Source organism: Colletotrichum jinshuiense, chromosome 3 (assembly GCF_051148585.1).
Source record: "Colletotrichum jinshuiense chromosome 3, complete sequence".
Classification (NCBI taxonomy): domain Eukaryota; kingdom Fungi; phylum Ascomycota; class Sordariomycetes; order Glomerellales; family Glomerellaceae; genus Colletotrichum; species Colletotrichum jinshuiense.
Genome location: NC_139310.1, coordinates 4,507,063 through 4,529,231, shown reverse-complemented (window position 1 = coordinate 4,529,231; position 22,169 = coordinate 4,507,063). Strand labels below are relative to the sequence as shown.

At 53.9% G+C, this 22,169-nt stretch overlaps 9 protein-coding genes across 9 annotated transcripts; 4 read left to right on the top strand and 5 right to left on the bottom strand.

The window, feature by feature from the left end:
• Nucleotides 1–17: 17 nt before the first annotated feature.
• Nucleotides 18–840, top strand: EsH8_III_001188 (translation initiation complex factor eIF1A; the record flags this gene model as incomplete). Its single annotated transcript, XM_083262913.1, has 3 exons — nt 18–38; nt 245–323; nt 458–840. 3 exons carry the CDS (start codon nt 18–20, stop codon nt 838–840), a joined length of 483 nt encoding a protein of 160 aa, XP_083123400.1.
• A 703-nt stretch (nt 841–1,543) lies between these two features.
• Nucleotides 1,544–3,631, bottom strand: EsH8_III_001187 (WASP family protein; the record flags this gene model as incomplete). The annotated part of the gene is made up of 4 exons (XM_083262912.1): nt 1,544–1,575; nt 1,632–2,927; nt 3,111–3,369; nt 3,422–3,631. 4 exons carry the CDS (start codon nt 3,629–3,631, stop codon nt 1,544–1,546), a joined length of 1,797 nt encoding a protein of 598 aa, XP_083123399.1.
• A 1,341-nt stretch (nt 3,632–4,972) lies between these two features.
• Nucleotides 4,973–5,256, bottom strand: EsH8_III_001186 (uncharacterized protein; the record flags this gene model as incomplete). The annotated part of the gene is made up of 2 exons (XM_083262911.1): nt 4,973–5,149; nt 5,209–5,256. 2 exons carry the CDS (start codon nt 5,254–5,256, stop codon nt 4,973–4,975), a joined length of 225 nt encoding a protein of 74 aa, XP_083123398.1.
• A 1,213-nt stretch (nt 5,257–6,469) lies between these two features.
• Nucleotides 6,470–9,317, top strand: EsH8_III_001185 (ssDNA endodeoxyribonuclease RAD1; the record flags this gene model as incomplete). The annotated part of the gene is made up of 2 exons (XM_083262910.1): nt 6,470–6,511; nt 6,564–9,317. 2 exons carry the CDS (start codon nt 6,470–6,472, stop codon nt 9,315–9,317), a joined length of 2,796 nt encoding a protein of 931 aa, XP_083123397.1.
• Nucleotides 9,318–9,828: 511 nt separating this feature from the next.
• Nucleotides 9,829–10,113, bottom strand: EsH8_III_001184 (uncharacterized protein; the record flags this gene model as incomplete). The annotated part of the gene is made up of 2 exons (XM_083262909.1): nt 9,829–10,029; nt 10,093–10,113. 2 exons carry the CDS (start codon nt 10,111–10,113, stop codon nt 9,829–9,831), a joined length of 222 nt encoding a protein of 73 aa, XP_083123396.1.
• Nucleotides 10,114–13,593: 3,480 nt separating this feature from the next.
• On the top strand, nt 13,594–15,654 carry EsH8_III_001183 (uncharacterized protein; the record flags this gene model as incomplete). The annotated part of the gene is made up of 5 exons (XM_083262908.1): nt 13,594–13,606; nt 14,034–14,050; nt 14,171–14,194; nt 14,269–14,878; nt 14,936–15,654. 5 exons carry the CDS (start codon nt 13,594–13,596, stop codon nt 15,652–15,654), a joined length of 1,383 nt encoding a protein of 460 aa, XP_083123395.1.
• Nucleotides 15,655–16,129: 475 nt separating this feature from the next.
• EsH8_III_001182 (ribosome-associated complex protein SSZ1) lies at nt 16,130–17,933 on the bottom strand (the record flags this gene model as incomplete). The annotated part of the gene is made up of 3 exons (XM_083262907.1): nt 16,130–17,546; nt 17,605–17,731; nt 17,801–17,933. 3 exons carry the CDS (start codon nt 17,931–17,933, stop codon nt 16,130–16,132), a joined length of 1,677 nt encoding a protein of 558 aa, XP_083123394.1.
• Nucleotides 17,934–18,320: 387 nt separating this feature from the next.
• Nucleotides 18,321–19,100, top strand: EsH8_III_001181 (exosome non-catalytic core subunit RRP40; the record flags this gene model as incomplete). The annotated part of the gene is made up of 2 exons (XM_083262906.1): nt 18,321–18,518; nt 18,570–19,100. 2 exons carry the CDS (start codon nt 18,321–18,323, stop codon nt 19,098–19,100), a joined length of 729 nt encoding a protein of 242 aa, XP_083123393.1.
• Nucleotides 19,101–19,595: 495 nt separating this feature from the next.
• On the bottom strand, nt 19,596–21,740 carry EsH8_III_001180 (uncharacterized protein; the record flags this gene model as incomplete). The annotated part of the gene is made up of 2 exons (XM_083262905.1): nt 19,596–19,875; nt 19,924–21,740. The coding sequence occupies 2 exons, from the start codon at nt 21,738–21,740 to the stop codon at nt 19,596–19,598; spliced, it is 2,097 nt and encodes a 698-aa protein (XP_083123392.1).
• Nucleotides 21,741–22,169: the final 429 nt, after the last annotated feature.

The window sequence follows — 22,169 nt, the reverse complement described above, 5'->3', positions numbered from 1 at the left end:
TCTCACGAGTCGTCAATATGCCCAAGAACAAGGGAAAGGTCAGTCAAGAAATACCCCTACAATTATCTCAAAATTTTATCCCGCTGGTGTCGAAAACCACCCCTCCCCTGCTTAGTCGGACCCGCAAACAACCCCGCCCCCTCCTTGCTATTGCTCGACGACGCACATCGACGATGAAGATGCCGATGCCGATGATGCTGATGAAGAAGATGATGATGATGATTTTGTACTAACAACCATACAGGGAGGAAAGAACCGCAGACGTGGCAAGAACGAGTCCGACCACGAGAAGCGTGAACTCACCTTCAAGGAAGATGGCCAAGGTTAGTCCTATCAGTCTCTGTGTCCAGTCAAGACAACACCGCTTGAGGAAGAAGAAAAAAACACCAACCCCAACAAATGCCGCCGTCGCAACCATGCTACTTAATCACCATGAACCGTGCTGACCTCTTCACAGAGTATGCCCAGGTCGTAAAGATGCTCGGCAACGGCCGCCTCGAGGCCCAGTGCTTTGACGGCGTCAAGCGTCTCGCCAACATCCGCGGCAAGCTCCGCAAGAAGGTCTGGATCAACCAGGGCGATATCATCCTCCTGTCCCTTCGCGAGTACCAGGACGACAAGGGCGACGTCATCCTCAAGTACACCGCCGACGAGGCCCGCTCCCTCAAGGCCTACGGCGAGCTGCCTGAGTCCGCAAAGATCAACGAGACGGACACATACGGCGCCGACGGCGATGGCGACTGCAACTTCGAGTTCGACGACGACCGTGACTCCGAGGAGAGCGAGGACGAGGCTGCCGGCGCTGCTGGCAAGAAGGATGTCGACATCGACGATATCTAAAACCTCTTCGTTTGAAGGGTGTCAAGAAGCCCCAAACCCTTCCCATCTTTCAACCGTCTTCTGCTGCAAGACGAGGTGGGAACGCTGTCTTCTCTCTCAAATCCGGTGGCGACCACCATGTCAGCTGCTGGATTCCGCGACAGTCAAGGTGTCAAGGGTGGTGTGTTGGGCGGCCATGGTGGGAGAGACGTCATGGCTCGTCAGATCATCAGGACGATAGAATTACCTTTCCTTGCGCTTGATTAATTGATTTGGTTTGGCATGGGGCCTTTGGGCCGCCTTCCAAAGTTCTGAAAATCCTCTCGGTGCTGCACAAGATGCACTACAGCTTTGACATGACACAGTGACTGGACCGTTCAATTCATGTGAATACTTGTGAATATGTTTTGATTCCAATTTCTTACTTGCCGGCCAACGGGCCTGTAGAAAAAGCTCATTTGACCTTTTTATCATCTTACGAATGGATGCTGTTATCCGGCCATGTCCTTCAACTTGCCCGTTGAACTACCGGAGGGTGATCCGGCAGATGTCACGAAAATCCTTCCACCTCATCCCTAAGTATGTAGCTGTCGCTTGGGATAGCCAAGAATTGAATGTCGAGTAAGTCTGTTTCGTGGTTTCCAGGAAGTCGTGCTCATACTCATAGTATGATGACTTCAAGCCTTTAAATGCCCGGTTTGTGGAGCCACAGGTTGCCAGCCGTTTACCAATCATCGTTGTCACTTCTTTCATCATCTAGCAAGACGTTAGTCCAGGTACAAACAGAACACATACTATATTTAACTTACCACTCCTGCTGACTTTCTCTTTCCTCTTCTGCAATGCAGCGGCCAGTGCATTGGCCATGTCACCGCCACCGCCCGGTGCAACGCCAGACGGTGGCAAACCGCTACCGTGAGGTCCAGTATCGCTGCTGCCGCCAACGGATGCACTGCTTCTGTCGCGGATTTGAGTTCTGTCCACCTTCTTCAGTGCCTTGATACCGCCAGCCTTCTGGATGTCGCCCAGCACGGCCGAACGCGAGGAATCTGGGGCAGGAACCGGGACGCCAGAAGAGTAGCCAGAGTCCCGGTTCGGCATTGGAGGAGGTAGGGGAGGTCCACCCAAGCCCGCCGGGGGTGGGGGAGGTGGTGGGGGTGGAGGCGCTCCCGCTCCGGGTGGTGGCGGCGGTGGAGGCGGGGCGGGAGGTGCGTTGCCCGTCGGCGGTAGAGGGGGCGGCGGAGGGGCGTTCGATGATGGTAACGGTGGCGGGGGTGGTGCGTCTGATGATGGAAGAGGCGGCGGAGAGGTAGGCAGAGGCGGCGGAGGAGGAGCACTGGATAACGGTAATGGAGGTGGGGGCGGTGCCTGCAACACTGGCAACGGGGGGGGAGGTGGTGGGTTGCCAGCTGCTGGAGCAGGCGGTACCGGCCGTGAAGATGGAGGCGGCAATGGAGGTGCCTCGGACGCCGGAGCTTTCGGAGGAAGAGCAGGTGGCGGGCCAGCATCTGCACGTGGAGGGGGAGGGGGTGGAACGGGCCCCCGGCTCGGAGTTGGCGGAGGATGTCTGGAACCAGGAAAGGCGGGAGGCACTCCGAATCTGTGACCAGCCGGTCTCTCCTCTTCTTGCATTGGCGTCTTCGGGGGCCGCGGAGGTGGAGGCGGCCCGGGGACTGCAGGTCCCCCGCGAATGGAGTTGACTGAACCCCCTAGAGCATGGGCAAGTTTGCCAGCATCTGGCAACGGGGGTGGTACTGCAAATCTGCTCTTTGGGTGCTCTGGAGCCGACTCGCTGGGAGGTGTGGGTTCTCTGTGGACGGCAGGCGGCTCTGTTTTACCAGATCTCCTAGCCGGTGGAGGAGCAGGCGCAGCACCGCGTCGGGGGGCTGGCGGCGGCGGTGGCACACGTGAACCGTCTGAATGGCCCCCACCTGGAGGCGGCGGTGGAGGAGGAGCTCGCGCATTTCGAGGTTCAATGCCATTTGATTGAGGTGCCGGGGCCGGAGGTGGGGGGGGAGGAACATGGCTTCGGGCACCAGCCATTAGCTTCTCTTGTTCCTCCTTCAAGAAGTCGACGATGAACTCTTGGTTCTCCTTGATGAAATCGTCTGTCAACCCCTTATCTCGCAGGTCTTGCCCAAAGTTCTCTCGCCAGTGGGGATCGAAGGCATCGAGAACGGCGAACTCTGAGGGCTTATGGTCATTGACACTCCCGATTGAGGGCATTCGGCCGTGGGGCAGGTTCGATCGCGGGGAATCGGGAGGTGTGGGAGCTGAAGAGTGCCGGCTACCGAAGAGACCTCCGAGTAGGCCGTGCTTGTGTGCGGCAGGCTGGGCGGCCCCTCCAAACGGAGTCGCCTTTGTGGTCCTGCTTGCGTTCTTTTCTCTGTCGTCCATCTTCTTCTTGAACTGCTTCGCCTCCTTCTCGTCGGCAAACGATAGACCTGCAAGGCAATCCTCAATTTCAAAGCTGTGAAAATAAGTGCGGTCTTGGTTGTAGCTCCACGCATAGAATATCTCCTGATCCCAGATGACACCGCGGTTTCCAGGCTAAATGTAGGTCAGCCAAAGATGCATCGGCACTGTGAGCGCACCAACTTACCGAAATATCCACCATCTTGAGCCAGTATGTGTTGCCAACCAGATCGTTTGACAGGACAATTGCGCCCTGGATCCCCGTGTTCGTCCATTTCGCGGGGTTGGGGTACGCAACGTACAGTCTGGCGACAGCTACAGCCTGGATCTTGTTGGTGTGCTTCGGAACAAAGCGCTTGACGGTCTCCTTATCGTCATCACTCAATACCGACGGCATGATGGCGGAGGGGAGGTGTCAGGGGAGGGAGGAGAGTCGGGGCGGTCGGTCGGGCGGGATATCGTTGTTCGTATGTAGTCGATTCTAGGTGGAATTGGAATTGGGACGAGGTGGAGTTGATGTGTAGGGTAGTGTGCCTGTAGCAGCCGCGGCAGCAGAGGCAACAGCACCAGTAGTCGCAGCGGTTTGCGTTGTACGCGTATGTCGGTCGACAATGGCAAGTGGCGCTTAGTAGGCGGTGACTGGTCGGGGCAGGCACCTCCTCCTCTTTCGGGATGGCGGTTCGTCAGGTCGGTCGCTTTCAGAAGCGAAAGGACAAGGTTCCCGAGACAAGTCGGTGGGCGCTCTCGCTTGAAGGCGTTGGGAAGTACAGTACAGCGATTATTCGTACTATGCAGTATGCGAGGCAGCCACTCTAGGTATGTCCCAAAGGTAAAGCTGCGTGGGACGATAAGCTTCGTACTCAAAGATGCCAGAGCTTCCGGGTCCGGGGGCGTTTCATGAAATGTGGACTTGCATCACTCAACGGGGGTGCCCTGAGATGTCATGGAAGGGAATCCGAAAGGCTGGTTGAGGAGAAGGTTATGCCGCGTGGAGGGTGAGGTCCGGGTGGTGGTTTGATGAGTGCGAATGGGATTACGTTAGTTGGAACTGATTGAGCGAGGCAGGAGGAATGGCGCACGATTGATGGCCTCAACCGAAGGCGCCTTGCAGCGGAGCGGAGGTTGGTGAGTGGATGGGACTCATAGCCGGCCCTGGGTCACCGACAGTGGCTGAGTCGTTCGTTTCAGTGGCAGCCCGGCTGGGATGTTTCTCTCCCTGGCGCTGCTTGGGCCGTAAGCTCGGGGTCTGTCCTGAAGCACCCGGGAAAGCCACACTTCCGCGCGTTTGCACCGCCACGTGGAATGAAGAGGAAGTCTGTCGTCATTGTGGGACACGCAGCCTGAATCGCACCCGGTACTGTCCCATGAATCGGGCCGCATGGGCAGGCCGGGAACAGACGCTGAGCAGGTAATTACCTCTTGAAAAACTAAGGAAAGTTGCCAATGTTGAGGACCCTACTCAACCCAGTCATGACATATCACATTCAATATTACGATACATTATCAACTGAGTAATTTTATCTGCCCAGGTGATCCAGGCAGCGTCAAGTGTCCCGAATTTGTGGGAATCGATTCATGAATTCATTGGTAGCAATTACGACGCTATCCGCCGTCCAAATCCGAAATGTGTCCGAACCCGACCCGTTACCATTTCCATTTCATGTAATCTACAATTCGTGTCTGGTCATACATCGTCAAGCATCCTTAAGATGCATCTGCGGCCTGGTAGGCAAATTGTTTATTTGTTCAAAGCCTCCGCCTTGGCTCGGCGCTCCTCCTTGGTGCCCTCCTCCTGGGCGTTGAAGTCCTTGGGGATGGCAGGGCCGGGGTGCGCTTGGTGAGCAGCGAACTTAGGGTCGAAGTTTCCGCTCTCCTTGATGGGCTGGGTGCTGAACTGCTTCTCCTTGTCGGAGTTCTGTCTAGGCATCAGTCAAGTGTTCTTTCATAGCCAAGGGAATTTTGGTATCAGCTTACGTCACCCTTGGTGATGTTGTTGACGAGTTCCTTAACCTTGTCCGCCATTTTGAATGTGTTTGTAGGTTTTTGTAAGTGGTGGTTTGGTAGTACGTGATGTTTCTGCTTATTTCAAGTGTGTTTGTCTGGCAGAATAGAAGATGGAGAAGGCAGGGTGGAGGGTTGGTTTTAAAGTATCTTGTCGGTGGCTTACATGTGAGTTTATGCGCATCTTGCGGTACGTGGAGGGTTGCGACGGCTGATGACGTCGTTCCGTCCGTAGAGGGGTAGGCAAGTGACAACTCCGAGCAACACGTCCCCCCGCTTACGTAGAGGTCGTCCTGAGCAAAGACTACTTGCTTGACCGTGCTGTCAGTGCTGTCAGTTGTATTGGCTGCCTTCCTCGACCATCCATAGCCAATCCATTTAGCACAGTGGAAGACGTTAGCCAGAATCCTGTGCGTCACTGACGAATTACGTGCATATCACGAGGCCGCTAAGATGTAGGAGGAGGGTTCAAAAACCTGACCAAGAGCCAATGTTATACAGTGACAGCACGCCAACCCATGGTGTCTCCATGTGTGCATCTGCCTATCATTTTTCTAGGTTCGCCTCAAGTTGATAAGGCGTTGGCACTGATGCTGGTATGTCTTGAAGATCTCAAGATCTCGTAAGACTTGGATTGATGTATTTATGAACATTACACAATGATGCAGTACTTGTTATCGTCAGAACTTTAAGATGGCGTTTCTTGGCGAAACTAAGCAAATAACAAAGAAGAAATAAGCCACTAACTCCTCCCAAAAGCCTGCCTGCCTGAATGATGAGAGGTTCGCAATGTCACGAGCTAACCGGACTAACAGGTGATGCCTAAACCAATTAGAACAATTGTTAAGGCTGCATACCAACCCATACCTTCCACCCCAAGACTTCTGTGGGTTCTTCAGATCATATAGGTATTTAATTATTATAATAATCACATGTTATAGTTGGAAGATACTGCATATTTCGGTCGTAGCTTCCATTATGGCGGTGTATTGTAACCTCAAAATCGTGCTTCGTTCTCCAGGTATGTAGTCAAAGGATCTATACAGTGCGAATACGGTCAAACGGGACTTACAATTGCGCACGGAGCAGCCGCGGCCCTGGAGCTGGCACTGTATTCTGACAGGCAGCCAGGCATTGACAAGGTCAGTCCCAATCCGTCATGATAGCCTCCATTCGTTACTGACCAATTTCACTTGATGCTGGCGCCTCTGCTCCCTACCGGCCACAATGCAACATGTCAACCAACGCTCAGCCGGTGAAACTCTCATTGCCTCTTGTAAGTTTCGAGATCATTCTCTTGCGCTGCTTCGTACTAAAACGCGTGCCAGGAATACCAGCAAACCCTATTCCAGGAGCTGAGAAACGAAGATGAGCTCGTCGTCCTCGCCCGCGGACTGGGGCTGATGCGGCTCGTCACCAATCTACTTCATTCTTACGACGCAGCAGGAAACAATCTAATTATTCTCGTTGGGGCCGACGATCGCGAGAACAATTGGATTGGGGAGGCTCTAGCCGAACATGCCGCCATCAGCATGTCCCCCAACGCAAGGGGGCTCACGGTCGTCAACACTGACTTCACCAGCGTTGGCGCGAGAGAAAAAATGTACACCCGTGGTGGAATCTTCAGCATAACCTCGCGCATTCTAGTCGTCGATCTCCTCACCAACCTCCTCGACACCGAGAAAGTCACAGGCCTAGTTGTTTTGCACGCCGATCGAGTTGTGGCGACATCCCTGGAGGCCTTCATATTGAGAATCTACCGACAGAAGAACAAGGCTGGCTTCCTCAAGGCGTTTGCCGACAATCCAGATCCATTCTCTACCGGGTTTTCGCCATTGGCTACCATGATGAGGAATCTCTTCTTGAAGAAAGCATCGCTATGGCCGCGCTTTCATGTTACAGTAGCGGAGTCGCTGGAAGGCAAGAAGACTGCAGAAGTCATTGAGCTGAGCATCTCGATGAGTGAGGGCATGAGGGATATACAAAACGCCATTCTGGAGTGTGTTGAAGTCAGTATTCACGAGTTGAAGAAGGGCAACAACGGTCTTGAGATGGAGGATTGGAACCTCGATACCGCTTTGCACAAAAACTTTGATGTAATCATCAGAAGGCAGCTTGACCCGAATTGGCACAGGGTCAGCTGGAAGACCCGGCAAATCGTCAACGATCTGAGTGTCCTCCGCGGTATGCTTCAATCAGTTCTCGCCCTCGATGCCGTCTCATTCCTGCAACACTTGGACACCATTCACGCCGCGCACTCACCACCTCCTGGCTCCACAAGACAGAACCAGTCTCCCTGGCTGTTCCTTGATGCGGCGCAGACGATCTTCGAAACAGCACGGCGTCGAGTCTACGCTGCCAGCTCCAAAGCTGCCACGGCCGATGCAAGCATTGATTCGCTTCGACCGGTACTAGAGGAGCAACCGAAGTGGGCTTGGTTGGCAGACGTATTGACGGAGATTGACAACAGCATGCACTTTGACCCCCCACTCCGCGATGACTCCAACGGGACCATTCTTATCATGTGTGGCGACACCAATACTTGCCGGCAACTTCGCGACTATCTACAAACAATGCACTTCAAGCCAAAAGTTGACAAGGAGCCATCTGAAGATGAGGACGAGGACCAACCATCGGCCGCCTTCATGATGCGGAGAAAACTGCGTAACTACCTAAGATGGAAACGAGAGTTTGCCCAAGTCAACGCGACGCTATTTTCCGAAAACCAAAAGGCCCTGAACGGTGCTACCGACCGAGCAGGCCAGCGACTCCGGGGGAAAGCGCCATCGAATAAACGAAGGCGCATGAGAGGAGGTGGTGCCGTGGGCACCTCTCTCGGCCGAGCCGAGAACGGTAGCATCCTCCAATTCTTCGAGCGGCCAGCCGAAGTAGAAGATCTCATGGCCGAAGTTCAAATCACAGAGGAGGAGGCAGGGCAAAAGCCAGAAATTGTCACTGATCCTCTGGAAGATATGGAGGACTACTACCAACTCTACGAGATGCAGGACCTTGTCGCCATCCATGCGTACGATGGTGATCAGGACGAACACGTTTTAGAGGAAGTAAAGCCGCGTTACATCATTATGTACGAGCCTGATGCCGCTTTCATTCGACGTGTTGAGGTCTACCGATCGTCACATAATGACAGAAATGTCCGAGTATACTTTATGTACTACGGCGAGTCTGTAGAGGAGCAGCGCTACCTCTCAAGTGTACGAAGAGAAAAGGATGCCTTCACGAAACTTATCAAGGAGCGAGCGTCCATGTCTTTGGTGATGACGGTAGATCCGCACGGCGTAGAAGATCCGCAGGAAGCTTTTCTACGCACAATCAATACCAGAATCGCCGGCGGTGGTCGACTCGCTGCAACAGCTCAACCGCCTCGTGTCGTCGTCGATGTGCGAGAGTTCCGTTCATCACTGCCCTCGCTTTTACATGGGCGATCCATGATAATAGTGCCCTGCATGCTAACAGTAGGAGACTACGTCCTCTCGCCCAACATCTGCGTCGAGAGAAAGTCGATCAACGATCTGATCTCGTCCTTTAAAGACGGCCGACTCTACGCCCAGTGCGAGACCATGTTCCAGCACTACAAGAGCCCTATGCTCCTCATCGAGTTCGACCAGAATAGGTCTTTTACGCTGGAACCCTTTGCCGACCTCTCCGGTAGCCTCAACAGCATTGCGCCGACCAACGTCTCATCCGATCTGCAGTCAAAACTCGTCCTTCTTACGTTGGCGTTCCCAAAGCTGCGCATCATCTGGTCGTCTTCGCCGTACCAGACAGCCGAGATATTTGAGTCGCTCAAATCGCAGGAGGACGAGCCGGACCCAATTGCCGCAGTCCGTGCCGGACTAGACAAGGACATGAAGGCTGAAGACCAGGCGTTCAACTTGGAGCCGCAGGAGATGCTGGGAGCTGTGCCCGGCGTCACACCCAAGAACATCATGAGACTTGTACTGGCGGCAGAGAACCTCAGAGAAGTCGCAAATTTGACCGAGAAGGAGCTGGAGCCCATGGTTGGTAAGGAGGCTGGGCGGCAAATCCATGGGTTTTTTAATCGGAATGTGTTGGAGGATTGAATGTAACAAGTATAAACTTTCGACATAAAATGCGACACGCTATATGGCAATCATCTCCTTGCCCTCTTGCTGAAGTTGATACAAATTGTACTGACTACCGGCTTAGCATGACCAACAAGGAGTTATGTGTTTTACCATTCACCAATACACCGTACAAGGGTGTTATTGAGCATCGACAGTACTCTAGGAAATAAAAAGTACATTATTCATGCTTATGAAGCAAAAGTTCCCTTGTATGTATCACATTTGGTAAAGACGGTAGTAATGGATATCGTGAAATACCATTGTAAACTAGGCTACCTGGTATCTGGGTATCTTAAGAAAAAGCTAGTGTGCTGTCAAAGCTGGTCGCACGCGCTCGATTGAAGCAGGCGTAATGGTCTTCCTCCCCTCCTCCACACTCTCCATCGTAAGAATGCAATAATCGTACAAATCTCATATCTTCTCTGTCCCAAGTGTTTGTTGATTCATCGTGTCACTTGTTTCGATGCGTAACAGACGAAGGTATCGCTCAGACTCGACTTCTAGTCGTTGTAGAGTGACGCGTCCTGCGACCTCCGCCACCGCGACGACCGCAGTAGCCGCAGGTCAGGAAGCTGATGATGATGTTGCAGAAAGAGACGATGCCGCCGATAATGGCGTGGAGGATACCACCGATGCCAGAGATGACGGAAGTGAGGCAGTTGCCAATGGTCCGGAAGACGGATTGGATCTGTAGGATGTCTTATTAGCTATCCGTATCTATGAGAAACGATGTGGAGGTATAAAAACTTACACAAGAGACGACGGCGCCCATATTTGCGGGTTGTGCGAGATAATTTGTAATAGTGGTTTATAGAGGTTGGTTGTTTGAATGAGGCCTCGAAAGGTGTGTTAATTTGTTTGTTTGTTTGGATGTGCTGTGATGGCTTGGTGTATGAAATATCGCAGGGCAAAAAGAAGTTCTTATATACATTGTGGAATCATCGCTAGAACCAGCCGGAACAAGCTCCCCGGCCCTGTGACCTACCACACCTTACATCACCAAAGACCAACTGGTGACACCATACATACCCCGCCCCGTCTTCAAAATTTCCCTTATCAGACATCCCTTAGTCGATTGGTTCTACGCTCGGTGTTGGGACGCAAACGATCTACTACTGGGACACCGCATAGTGACGTCAATGCGGCAATCTCTCATTATACATCATCTTTCATCCCTCGATTCCTTCGGCGACTCGTAGGCATGCCAAGGAACTCGAAAAGGAAAGAAAAAAAAAAGAGATGAAAGTGTGACTACTACCCCGGCCCACGCGTTAGGCGGGTCAAGGGTCTCATCACACGACGTTGTCTCGGAGGAAACGCGCCGTCCAGAAAGAGCGATGGGTTAAGGTGTGAGGGCCGTTTTAGGTGGTCCCCTTACGTCTAGCCTGCAGGACCTATTCCTCTATCGACGCATGATTGCACATTCTGCGTTGGCATTGAGCCAGGACCCCATCGTTGATTGGAGTCAGCCATGTCATGGTACGCTTCACCGTGTACGTACCAGACCATCCCCAGCCTGCTTCGGACCATGGAAAACGTGGTGGCTGCGAGGTTAGTTTGTGGCTTGTGCGTGGTTGTCTCATATCTTCCCTCTCATCCCCCAAACAGGTTCTAGTGAAGAGATGACATAGCCGTTCTGAGCGACGGGAGGAGGATATGACGTATGCGGCTCGGGGTATTTTTCTTGGGCCGAACTGGGGTGTTAAGAGGTGTGGGGACTACACTGCGTCACGCACGAGAATGAGGGACGAGCGGGTGACGGATAGCGCGCCCCGGGGCGGGATCTCGCTGGACTTGACCCCTGGCCACTTTATTTTTGAGGCCTGTAAAGGTTTCGCGAAAGGTCTGGAATGGCCCTTGTCAGCTGGGCAGCGCGATGACTGCCGGCGGTCTGTCTCTGCGTCCTGTCTTGAACGCGATCTCGTGTTGCCTGAATTGTCTTGCTTTGCACAGGAACGCGAACGGGACCTGATTGCCATGACGAATGTTCGGCGTGTTCTGGTCTTTAGGTCTTGAGAGCAGGGCCATGCTTTAACTTTTGGAGAGGAACAGTATCGTCACTGGCCCGTCGTCTGCATGCTTGGATAATCCGGGCTCGGGAAGCTATGAAGCCCTGACCTTGTCCGTACAGATCCCTCTCGCGTATCGTCGGTTGGGCACCCGGCCTTTGGCGATTGGAATAATTCAGTACAAATCTTGCTGGAAGCTCCGAGCCGTATTGGATGGCGATATCGTCCACGAGGGCCTGGGTGTTACCATGTCCAACGAACATGGGTGGCGGCAGAGTATGGGGAAGGTTTAACACCTCCTACTAATGGAGCCAGCACGTGTCTAGTAGTGAGCAGTCCTGAAGCCATGACCCTAGCCGCGGCTAAAGTGAAGAAAATAGAAGCAGGAACTGGCCCTTTCTCTAATGTCTAAGAGGTGTTTCACGGCTTGTCGCTACCAGGCTAAATATACCATACCATCGGTTGGAGGCTCTCAAGAAATACGTCCAAGCGGTGCCGGGGAAGTTCAAACTATTTGGTTGGCAGCGGGCTAGGTCGCAAATCAAAAAGAAGATGAAGATGAATAAATGGAAGGGGCTGAGGTTTTGACCAGCTCGATATCCTAGTATTGATGCTGTCGGCCAAGATCATAAGACTAGACAATGAAACTGATGCAAGGGTTTAATAATAAACAAGAAGTAGAACTTACGAAGTGAAGGAACTTAGTCGCTACTACAAGTTGAGTAGGTAATAGAAACATGCATGACCGACGCAACGCATCCAGTGAGTGTGGATGTCCTTGATAATGAACTGGCAAAGCAAGCACTCTTGACATTCAGCTTAACCCAGCTTGTCTCAATACATGTTCCTATTGTATACTATTAAAAGCCAAAGAAGAATTGCGAGGTTCAGGGACGACATTCGCCGTGAATATACGAACTTGCTGTGACCTTCAACGGTGTAATTGAGTGCCCTATCCATCAAATAATACATGATGAAACGTCCTTGTCAGTGGCGCAAGTATGCAATAGCCAAGATGGTGGAGCCTAAAGTCATAAAAATAAAAATAAAAGCTCCATGCAGCGTTCAAGCTCTTGATGGAGCGCAAGATGAAGCGAGCTCTCGATTTCCCCGCAGGATGATGCTGTCTGTATATACACTAGGAGGGGACAATGAGAACCTCAGCACGGGTGTCGACCCGCAACAGCTCAGGTCCACTATAGTGCTTCCCTTCGGTGCTGTCTTCAGCGCATGAGATGCTTACGTACGCATGCATATGTATATATTTGAATCTCGGCAGGATTAAATGAGATAGAGCGTCCCTTGAATAATAATATGCTGCTTGTGAATGTTTGATTGAAAATCTTGTAAGACGGCCTTTTTTTTCTTTGCCGGCCTTTGACTCCCGAGTTATCCGGGGAAATGAGGCAAAACTTTTGTTGCCTTTCTCGTCCGTTCTATGCGTTCGGATGGAATTATGTTCGGGGGGGATTATTGTGTGGCGCAGGCTAATGGTAGATAGATCCGAGGCGTTAAATGTGGCTCATTAATGAAGGCTGCTGCTGGAGTGCTGGTGCTGTCGGACACCAGCTGGCTGGGCACGCTCCCAATACAATGGACGAGTTACGTATTCGCCTGAACTTGTTCAAACTCTCCTCTTTCATCACTAAACTTGTAACTTTACACGAACACAACACTCTGCAAGCCATTTATTCTCCTTGCAGTTGTCGCCGAGCAACTGTCGATCTTGAGGCGTTTTGCAATACTCTTTTGGCTCTGTTCGCTGAGTAATTCCGCCGTGAGACGGTCTGGAACCCTGGATTCCTGCCCCCAGGTTACATTCTACCTCTCCTTCAAATCGACGCTCACGGACGGACGACGGGGGACGAGGCAGTGTCAGATAGACGGCGATTGGTCGCCGACCTTGCATGCATCTCGAGCCTTTCCATCAACGGACCCTCAGAAACCCAGTGTCGCGGCAGCGACATTCCGTTTATCTATTAGCCGCATTGCGATCCTGCCCTCCCCCCCTCTCTTACCGTATTATCCGGCCGTACCGAAGCTGAGCGCCGCTGTCAGACGAGTCTTACCGTATCGCTAAGCCATCCTGCGCCTGCGCCTGCGTCTGCTTCTGTCTTGCCTGTCCTTGCACGCCTACCTGCCCGCAGTCCTTCCTCCGAAGGTGCGCGCGGTCCTCACCTCAGGTATCATTATTAACCTGCCCCTCCCCGACGAAACCCAGCCAGCCATGCCTTCTATGAAACATGGCTTCCTTAAGTAAGCCTCCTTTTGCTCTTTCTTTGCCTCATTCTCGCCCATCATTCGTCCTATGCCGTTGCGTTGGGGTTTCAAGCGTCGCTGTCTTTTAGAGTACTGTTATTCACCTGAATCAACATTCCTTGCGACCACGTGTGTTGCTCTCCGCTCACCTGCACCTTACACGAGGCTGAGGTCTCATTGAGACAACCCCAGAGCTTGGTGGCTTTTTATCCCACCTCAACTTACTGTCGGCGTCTTGTCACCCTCGCCATTCTCATGTCTCTCCCTTGAATCAAGTCTTGTTGGGGCCCGGGGCTTTCACAGTCCCCGCCTCGTTTTGCTCCTGCTTTTGCTCCCGTCACTTCACTTTTTTTGTCATTATAGGACTGCTCGCCCAACATGAGTCCCCTCAAGAGCATGGCTAACGGGAGCTTCCTGCCTACAGTCAATAAAAACAGAAAGGTAATGCCCGTCCACACCCTCCATCCTGTCGTGGGAAACTCAATCCTCCAAAAGTGGAGGATGCGCGGCGTGATGGCGACCAGTCAGCGGAGTGTTTTGGGCTAACATTATGCGCTGCAGCCAAAGTTTGAGCTACATCTTAAGGTGTGCACCCCTCCGTACCTTAACAGCAGCTACTCTGCTTATATGTGAACTTGTTGTTCTGACCTCCTCTCCAGATCTACGACCTGAATAACGTCCCGCTGGTGTCCGGAACGTCAATAGTAAAATGGAACCTCTCGCACTCCATCCACGCCGAACACCGGGGCCGCACTCCCAAATGCCCCATCGCTAACCACAAGGTTGAGTACAACTACTCAAAGATGGTCAGCCACATTCGGATCAGCATCGACAAGAATAACAATCTGACCGAGTGTCCCATTGAATTCGAGGTCCTGCAGGAATTCCCCGGCAGCGGCCGTGAGGAGAAGATCTCGCTCGGCATAGTCAAGCTCAACCTCAGCGAGTATGTGGAAGAGAGCGATGGCCTCACCCGCGAGGGTTTGTTCTTCGAACGTGGCCACTCGCGGAAGCGGAGCAGTGGAACTAGTCAAAGTCCCATGTCAACGCGAATGCCCATCCTGGACGAGCCAAGCGTTGAGGATGGCATCGTTAGGCGTTACCTGATGCAGGAGAGCAAGATCAACAGCACCCTAAAAATTGGCATTTTAATGGTCCAACTTGATGGCGACAAAAACTATTCGGCACCCCCATTGAGGACTGCGCCCGTCTTTGGTGGAATCGCTGGCATCATGACAGGCGAGCAGGTTGAACAAGATGATGCAGGGCGTACGTCTCCTCTACACCCCTGAATCTCTGACCCCCAAAACTGACTTCCCTCGCCAGAACTTCCAACTATGGCCAAATCCCGCGACGCCTCCGAGGTGCAGGACATGTACCGACGCGCCCTTGCAGCGTCCTGGTCTTGCCAACCTGGCGAGCTCCCCGCCGACCAGTGTATCGAGGACATCTTCTCCGGCGGCGATGGCTGGCGAACAAGCCGTATGGGGCGCACTGGCAAGAAAACTGCAACATTTGACCTCGATAACGGCGGTTCCCTGAGCTCTGACGAGGGTGGTATGGGGGGCACCCTCCGGCCCTCAGACTTCCGCAAGTTGGAACGGAAACAGCAGCAGCAGCAGCAAGCACAACAGCAGCAACAAGACCCGCCTCAGCAGGACCATCTTCACCTCCATCGCCTGCACAATGGCCACCGACACCACTCGCGCAACAACAGTGGCTCTAGCGACAGAAGCATGAGGAGCATGACCACGATCGTCACGGGCCGCGGCGACACCGCCAGCAGCACCGCTGGAGCGAGCAACGTTGCACGCCGTGGTTCTCACAGTCGGCCCCGGGATCGAGACGATGACCATCGCGGCGGCAACGTGAACGGACGTAACTTTGGGCGCTCGCGGAGCCGCAGCGGGAGTATGGTGAGTCTGGCGCCGACGATGGGGAGCAGCGATCGCGGGCACGAGGCGTCGAGGAGGAACCGGGAGCTCGAGGAGTTTGATGTCCGGGATGATCTCGTGGCGTGGAGATTACCTGGCGCCGTCACATAAGGGACACGGCGAAGGGAAAGATAATCGGGAAGTCAATTGCGCCTCCGGGATCTTTGGTTCTTATTCCAAGTTATAGCGTCTTGGCGAGCGGGCGTGCAGTTGTATCAGCGTTGCTACCTTTCAAGGATCACCACGGATTTTTTTTTACACATAGCCAATGTACTTTGCGTTTTGCTTGCCATTTGCAGTGGTGCGGACTCACGCATTCATCCTGCCTTTGGAAAAGATATTCATTATAACATCACCCTCCTCCTGGAACACTCGCGGGCTCGACGTGTATCACTTCTTAATGCTTTTCGCCTCTCTTGCTCTATGTTCCTGTCATTCCAATTCCGATTTATTCCTTCCCCCTTAAATCCATGTCTATGCAGAATGGGAAAGAAATTCTGTCCCTTCCCCCTCCTTTTACCGCTGTGCGCCTGGTCATCGCGCTTTTCTAAAGTCGTGAACAGCTATACTCTTGAGTACAAACACTTTAAGGAGCCGTGATGTTACCGCGGACACCGCCCTTGCCACCGACCTCTCTCGCCGTTATCGTCACGCCCAAGTCGGCGGCGACGTTGATGGTAACCTCGACCTTGGCACCCTTGCTGACGCCGCGAACGGCGGCCTCGGCGAGAGTAGGACCGACCTTCCAGATCTTCTCGCGCGTCTCCTCCTCCTCCTCCGAGTCGTAGTCGGAGTCATCCTCGCCGTTGGCCTCGGCCTTGGCCTTGGGCTCGGGCTTGGTAACCTTGATGTGGGTGCCACCCTCAACGATGCGAATGAGGACGTCGCCTCCCTCCTTGGGGCCGGAGAGGTGAACGGTGCGGCGGGCGGGAACGGCGGTCTCAGCGGGAACGACAGGGACAAACTCGTTGTCAGCGCCAACGACACCAATGGCGTTGGAGATATGCTTGACGGTCGTGACAGCGGCGTGCGTGCTCTGGTCGATGTCCTCGGCGTCGTACTCCTGGATAAGCGACGCTTGGAGGGCGGCACCGCGGGCCTGCAGCTCCGAGGGGTTGATGGCTGACGCCACGGTGGAGGGGGCGATGATGTTGGTGGTCTCAGGGAAGAGGTTGGCGAAGTTGGAGGCGATACGAGGGGTGTGGGCAGTGCCGCCAGACACGATTACCTCGTCAATGTCAAGGACATCCAGCTCGGCCTTCTTGATAACACCCTCGACGAGACGGTTGAAGCCGTCGAACACCTTGCGGGCGATCATCTCATAACGCAGACGGTTGATGGTAGAGGTAAAGTCGAAGCCCTCCGCCAAGCTCTCGACACTGAAGCTGGCGTTGGTTCCCAGGGAAAGTGCCTTCTTGGTCGACTCGGACTCGGCCTTGAGCTTAGCCAAGGATCTGACGTTCTCGCGGGGGTCGGTGTTGTGCTTCTTAATGAACTCCTTGGCGAAGTGGTCCATGATGACTTGGTCGAGGTGGCTGCCAGAGAACTCGTAGTCGTGAGCAGTGGCGAGGATGGTGTACATGCCGCCGCGGGAAGCGACAACAGCAACATCGGAGCGGGTGCCACCGAGGTCGGCAACGACAACAATCTTGTCCTCGACCTTGGACTCGGGGCGGGCGTCGTAGGCGAGAACGGCAGCGATAGGGTCGGAGATAATCTGGAGGACCTCCAGGCCAGCGGCGTCGGCGGCCTTGATAAGGGCATCCTTCTGCTTCTCGGAGAAGTTTGTGGGCACGGAGATGACTGCAGAGGTGACCTTCTTGCCGAGGTAGTCGGAGGCGGAGCCAACAAGGCGGCGGATGTAGCGCGTGGCGACCTCAGAGACAGGAACGTTCGAGGGCTCCTCGGCACCCTCCTTGTCCTTTACTGCGAAAGAAACAGTACCGTTGACATCCTGGGGGTGAGCGGAGGCGTGGGTGTGGGTAGGGTCGATGGACTTGAACCTGTTGTGGGCACGTTAGTCAAATACGCAAGAGAGGAAGTCCGAGATAGAAACCGTACTCCTGACCAAGGAAGTCCTTGAAGTATGCGATCGTGTTGCTGGGATTCCGGATGAGGAAGCTCTTGGCCTGGGCTCCGTAGTATTCGTCTCCATCAACGTAGGAGAGGATGGTGGGAATTTGACGGTCTGCGGTTCCATATTGTCAGCGCTAACTCCTCTCCCACTACTGAGTAAGCCCAGTCCCGCGAAACTTACCTCCGTCCTCGTTAGCGATAACCTCAGCCTTCTCGTCCACAGTGTAGGCGATGGAGCTGTTGGAGTTGCCAAAGGTGATACCAATGACGGTGCGGTCGCCCGGCGCGGGGCGCGAGTCACCGTTCGCTGCCATTTCTTGGGTCGCAAAGATATGTGTTGCGTCCGAAACTTTGGTGAGGGCGGGGTAGAGTGAGAAGTGCAGGGCAGGTTTTTTTTTTTTTAAACTTGTCCGCAGGCTTCTGTCGAGATCTCGGGGAAATGGTGTTTTCAATGTGGTTAATGGTGGGGGTTCAAGGCCAAATTTTTGGGCAAGGGAAAAAAATTCCCAGTCGCTGTCGCCCAGTGGGACGCACGTATTCCTCTCCACACCCCCAGGCCGTATCCCAATCAAATCAATTTGCACAAAGTGCCCCGCCAAAGCTTTCAACTTCCTGCTGCAAGGCTGAATTGAGCGAGACCAGAAGTTCGGCCTCCTTGACGATTCCATTCAACATTCCGTCGTTCACGCCCATATTTAACCATGGCTTCCGCAGGGCCTTTCGTTCTTCCCGGCGACGAGATCGACGCATCCCTGATCCCCTCACACCAGAAACTCCCCCTTCGACTCGGCCCTGGACTTCGACATGTTCCTCCCCGGCAAGTAGTGCCTACCATCGCCGGCAAGCTCGTATGCGACCGCAAGAAGAACTCGATATGGGTTGAGCAAACTGGTGGTCGGGTAAGGCGCTATCTTAAAGTCTTATTGATATTCAATGGCTAACGAAAACAGTACTTCCCCGCCGTCGGCGATCTAGTCGTTGGCACCGTTCAGCGCTCCGCTGCCGAACTCTACTACGTCCTCTTGGCCGACTACTCGACGCCTGCGATCCTCCCCCAACTTGCCTTCGAAATGGCAACAAAGAAGACGCGCCCTCAACTGGCTTCTGGCGCTCTCGTTTACGCCCGCGTCACGCTGGCTAACAAACATATGGACCCAGAGCTCGAGTGCGTCTACCAGTCAACTGGCAAGGCTGACGGCTTGGGCCCCCTCGTTGGCGGCATGCTCTTCGATATCTCTCTCGGCATGGCACGCCGCCTGCTTATGCCTAAGACAACTGACCTTGTTGTCCTGGAGGAACTGGGCGCTACGGGTGCGGCATTTGAGACGGCCGTAGGTCGGAATGGAAAGATCTGGGTGAACAGCGAAAGCATCAAGATTATCATTGCAGTGGGAAGAGCCATCCAGCAGACAGACGAACGTGGTCTTACAGTCGAGCAGCAAAAGAAGCTCGTAAGGTCCTTGATCAAAGATTTGAGTTAAAATTCCATGCACACGCCCCTTCGTGATGCTTTTTTGCCTTATTCTACAGTATGTACCCCGGCCTGTCCTCGGGCCTCCAAACGCCCAATTGCTGCTGTTGCAGTTTCCGACAAAAGAATGTACCCATGTTACCTTCCTTTATCCCATCCCTGAGGGCAGCCGATGCTTTATATAACACAATGCTCTGCGGCAAAAACGAATGATGCCTCTGAGCTTCGCTAGGGCTGGTGCAAAATTGCATTCTCTCGAAGGCTCCCGCGGCCAAATTCCGCTATCCTAAGCTCGTTCGGGTCCCTTGCGTTATACTCGTTGTAGAGTAGAGTTCTGCTGGACGTTGCTTGCAAGTCACTCGTCGGTCGTTCTTGACTGACCACTTCCCAAGCGTCCTCTGTTTTGTTGACTCGGTGGTCTTGCCATGTCTTGGCGGGTAGGCCACCTGTTTTCCGATGAAGCGGGTTTCCACGTTTGGGGAATAGCTGTTTCGCGGTCTCCAGGTTAAGTTCCTCCCATTGGTTCATCAACCATGTCGGGTTCTGGGTCGCCCATTGGTGTGACTTGATGTATATTCACCATATGTCTCCTCCAATTGTCTTTCCGTGGAAATGACTTGCCCCCTGCCTTTGAATACGGGCAGGTGCTGACAGTGCAGTGGAACTTCTTTGTCTTTTTGTGTTTGTCGTTGATGTGGCGGTCCAGGTGTGTTTTTGTGCCAAACCTCTTCCCGCAATTCGGGTGGGCACACTCATGAGGCCTTTCATGGTACCTCTTATGATGACTAGGCCAGTTAGAATCATATATGATTTAACACTGATGTCCGACTTACTTGAGTTTATGAACTTGATCAAAAAACCTGCCGCATTCGTCACAAATAAAGGTGCGCGGTGATGGTTGCATCCCTGGGTATGGCGAAGTGCTGTTACGAATATCCGAGCTACCTTCTGATCGAGGAGATGGACTGCTGTCTATTTGGGTGTTTGGTGTAGTCTGGTAGGATGGTCCAGAGCTAGCGTGACCAGGCATTGGTGGAGAGTGGTCAGATGGGTCGGTCATCTCCCCCTCGGAATAGTGTTGGTTATGTTGGTTGAATTGATCAGGCATAAGGTGTGTAGGGTCGGCCGGACGAGTAATGCCGCTCATTTGGACGTCTTTATCATTGGCACCGGCATGAGTGTCATTCATCGAGTTCCAACCATTCGCTTGAGCGTGACCGTTCTCGTGCTGGCTTGGTTTTATATTTGATGCTTCTTGTTGTAGCTCTTGTTGCCGCTGCTGCTGTTGCTGGAGTAGGTGCTGCTGCTGGTGCTGGTCAAATGGCTGCTCCGGAGATTGCGGTGTGAGAGCCTGTGATGGTTGCGGTGTCGATATCGGCTTGTTGGCAGTTACAGGGGGCTCAGGAGGAGGATGGGCCATCTGGAATAGCTGTTGGTTCGTATGCCAGTTGTGCTCTACTGGGTTTGACGGCGCCATGATGTCCATCGGATTAACAGTTCCTGGGGCCGGTACAGCAGGGGGCATAATGGGAGGCGAGTCGTTGCGTTTGGCGGCCCTCTTCGCTTCCAACTCTTGAGCGTGATCAATATCACCAGGCTCGGACATGGGGCTAACAGGTAGGTGGATGGGGGAAGCGAGCTGCCGAGTAGAAGCGGCACCAGGGCCTAGCTCACGTAATGATGGGCCAGTGAGTTCGGTGGGAGAGTCCGAAAGCGTTTCGCTGAGAACGGGCTGCGCTGGTTGTGCTGGGTAGCCTTTCGTACGAGTAGAAACGGAGTCCTTGGTGCTCATACGGCGCATCAAGTTCGCCAGGTTGAGCTTCAACGAACTTCCTTGCGAGCTTGACCGCCTTGGAGGAGCGCGGGTCTGCGGTTCATCGGTGGGAGGAGGAGTGACCATGCCAAAGGCCTCGGAGGGGACAGTCGGGCTATAGTAGGTTGCACTATGTCCATGGTTGGCTTCGGTGTAGTCCATGCCATCGGCTCGAGTGGCAACCAGCTCGATACCAGCGGGCGTCCACGGGTAAGATGCGTCGCTCTTCCATGTAGATGCGCGTCCAAGAGAATACTCGGTAGTGCCGCGTCTAGTCGTGACACTGGGTGGTCGTGTGCTGTCGTCGCCGGTGAAGCCGCGCTGTTTACGACTGCCCTTGTCATCGCTGGGGCGATCGATGCCGTTATGAGACGCCGGGGTCGTGTCCTTGGTGGACTGTCTCTCTGCGCCTCGGAGGGTGTCGGTCTTGTGGCCTAACGAGTCCCCTGATGACAGCCGGCTGTTGCCTCCGGTTCCGGGCGCCGGCGCATGTCCTGAAGGACCCATAGGCCCGGGGACAAAGGCCGTTTCCGTGTCGAGACGTTCGGCAGAGCCATGTTTCTTGTCCCTTCTCCAACGGATGATGAACGGGTAGGCGCAAATAAGAATCAGAGCGACGAAAACAATGGTGCCAATGACGACACCAGCAATTCCTCCACTAGTTAATGCGGCCGAGCGAGGCTCTATTGTCGCGCGGTTGGCAAGAGAAAGCATTTGTCGCCTTGGCTCGAGTCGGCCCATGTCAATCGAAGGGTCTAAGGATGATGAGCTGTCGTCAGTGTCGCCAAGGTCTGATTGGGCAGTAATACCCTCAGACGAGGCTGCGGGAGGAGCCATGTTCGGCACCGCACGTCAGCACTCGCTGCACCACATGAACCTCCCAAGGACCTGAGACACTCGGATGACGACGGCGGCGAGGGTGCGAAGTGAGAAGACGAGCAGTCGGCACCGCCTCGTCTGCGGGTTGAGATAATACAGTCAAGGTCCTATTGAAACGATGATGCGGGTTGATGAGCGGTCGCCGTGATGGCGATGAGCCCACGAGAGAGGAAACGGATGAAGTACAGTCGAAGTCAGCACTGCAATGGGGGCAGTTGGATTAATTAGGCCAGTGCAGCAGGTCCTCAGCCTCACCACTCACCAGGCGGGCGTAGTACGGGGGGAAGTTGGGGTGGATCAAGGTTGGGCTGGGTTGCCTCCCGCCTCCACGTTAGCCTGCAGATTAAGGGAATACATTGGTGCCCCTGTGGCTCAGGCAAGCGACCG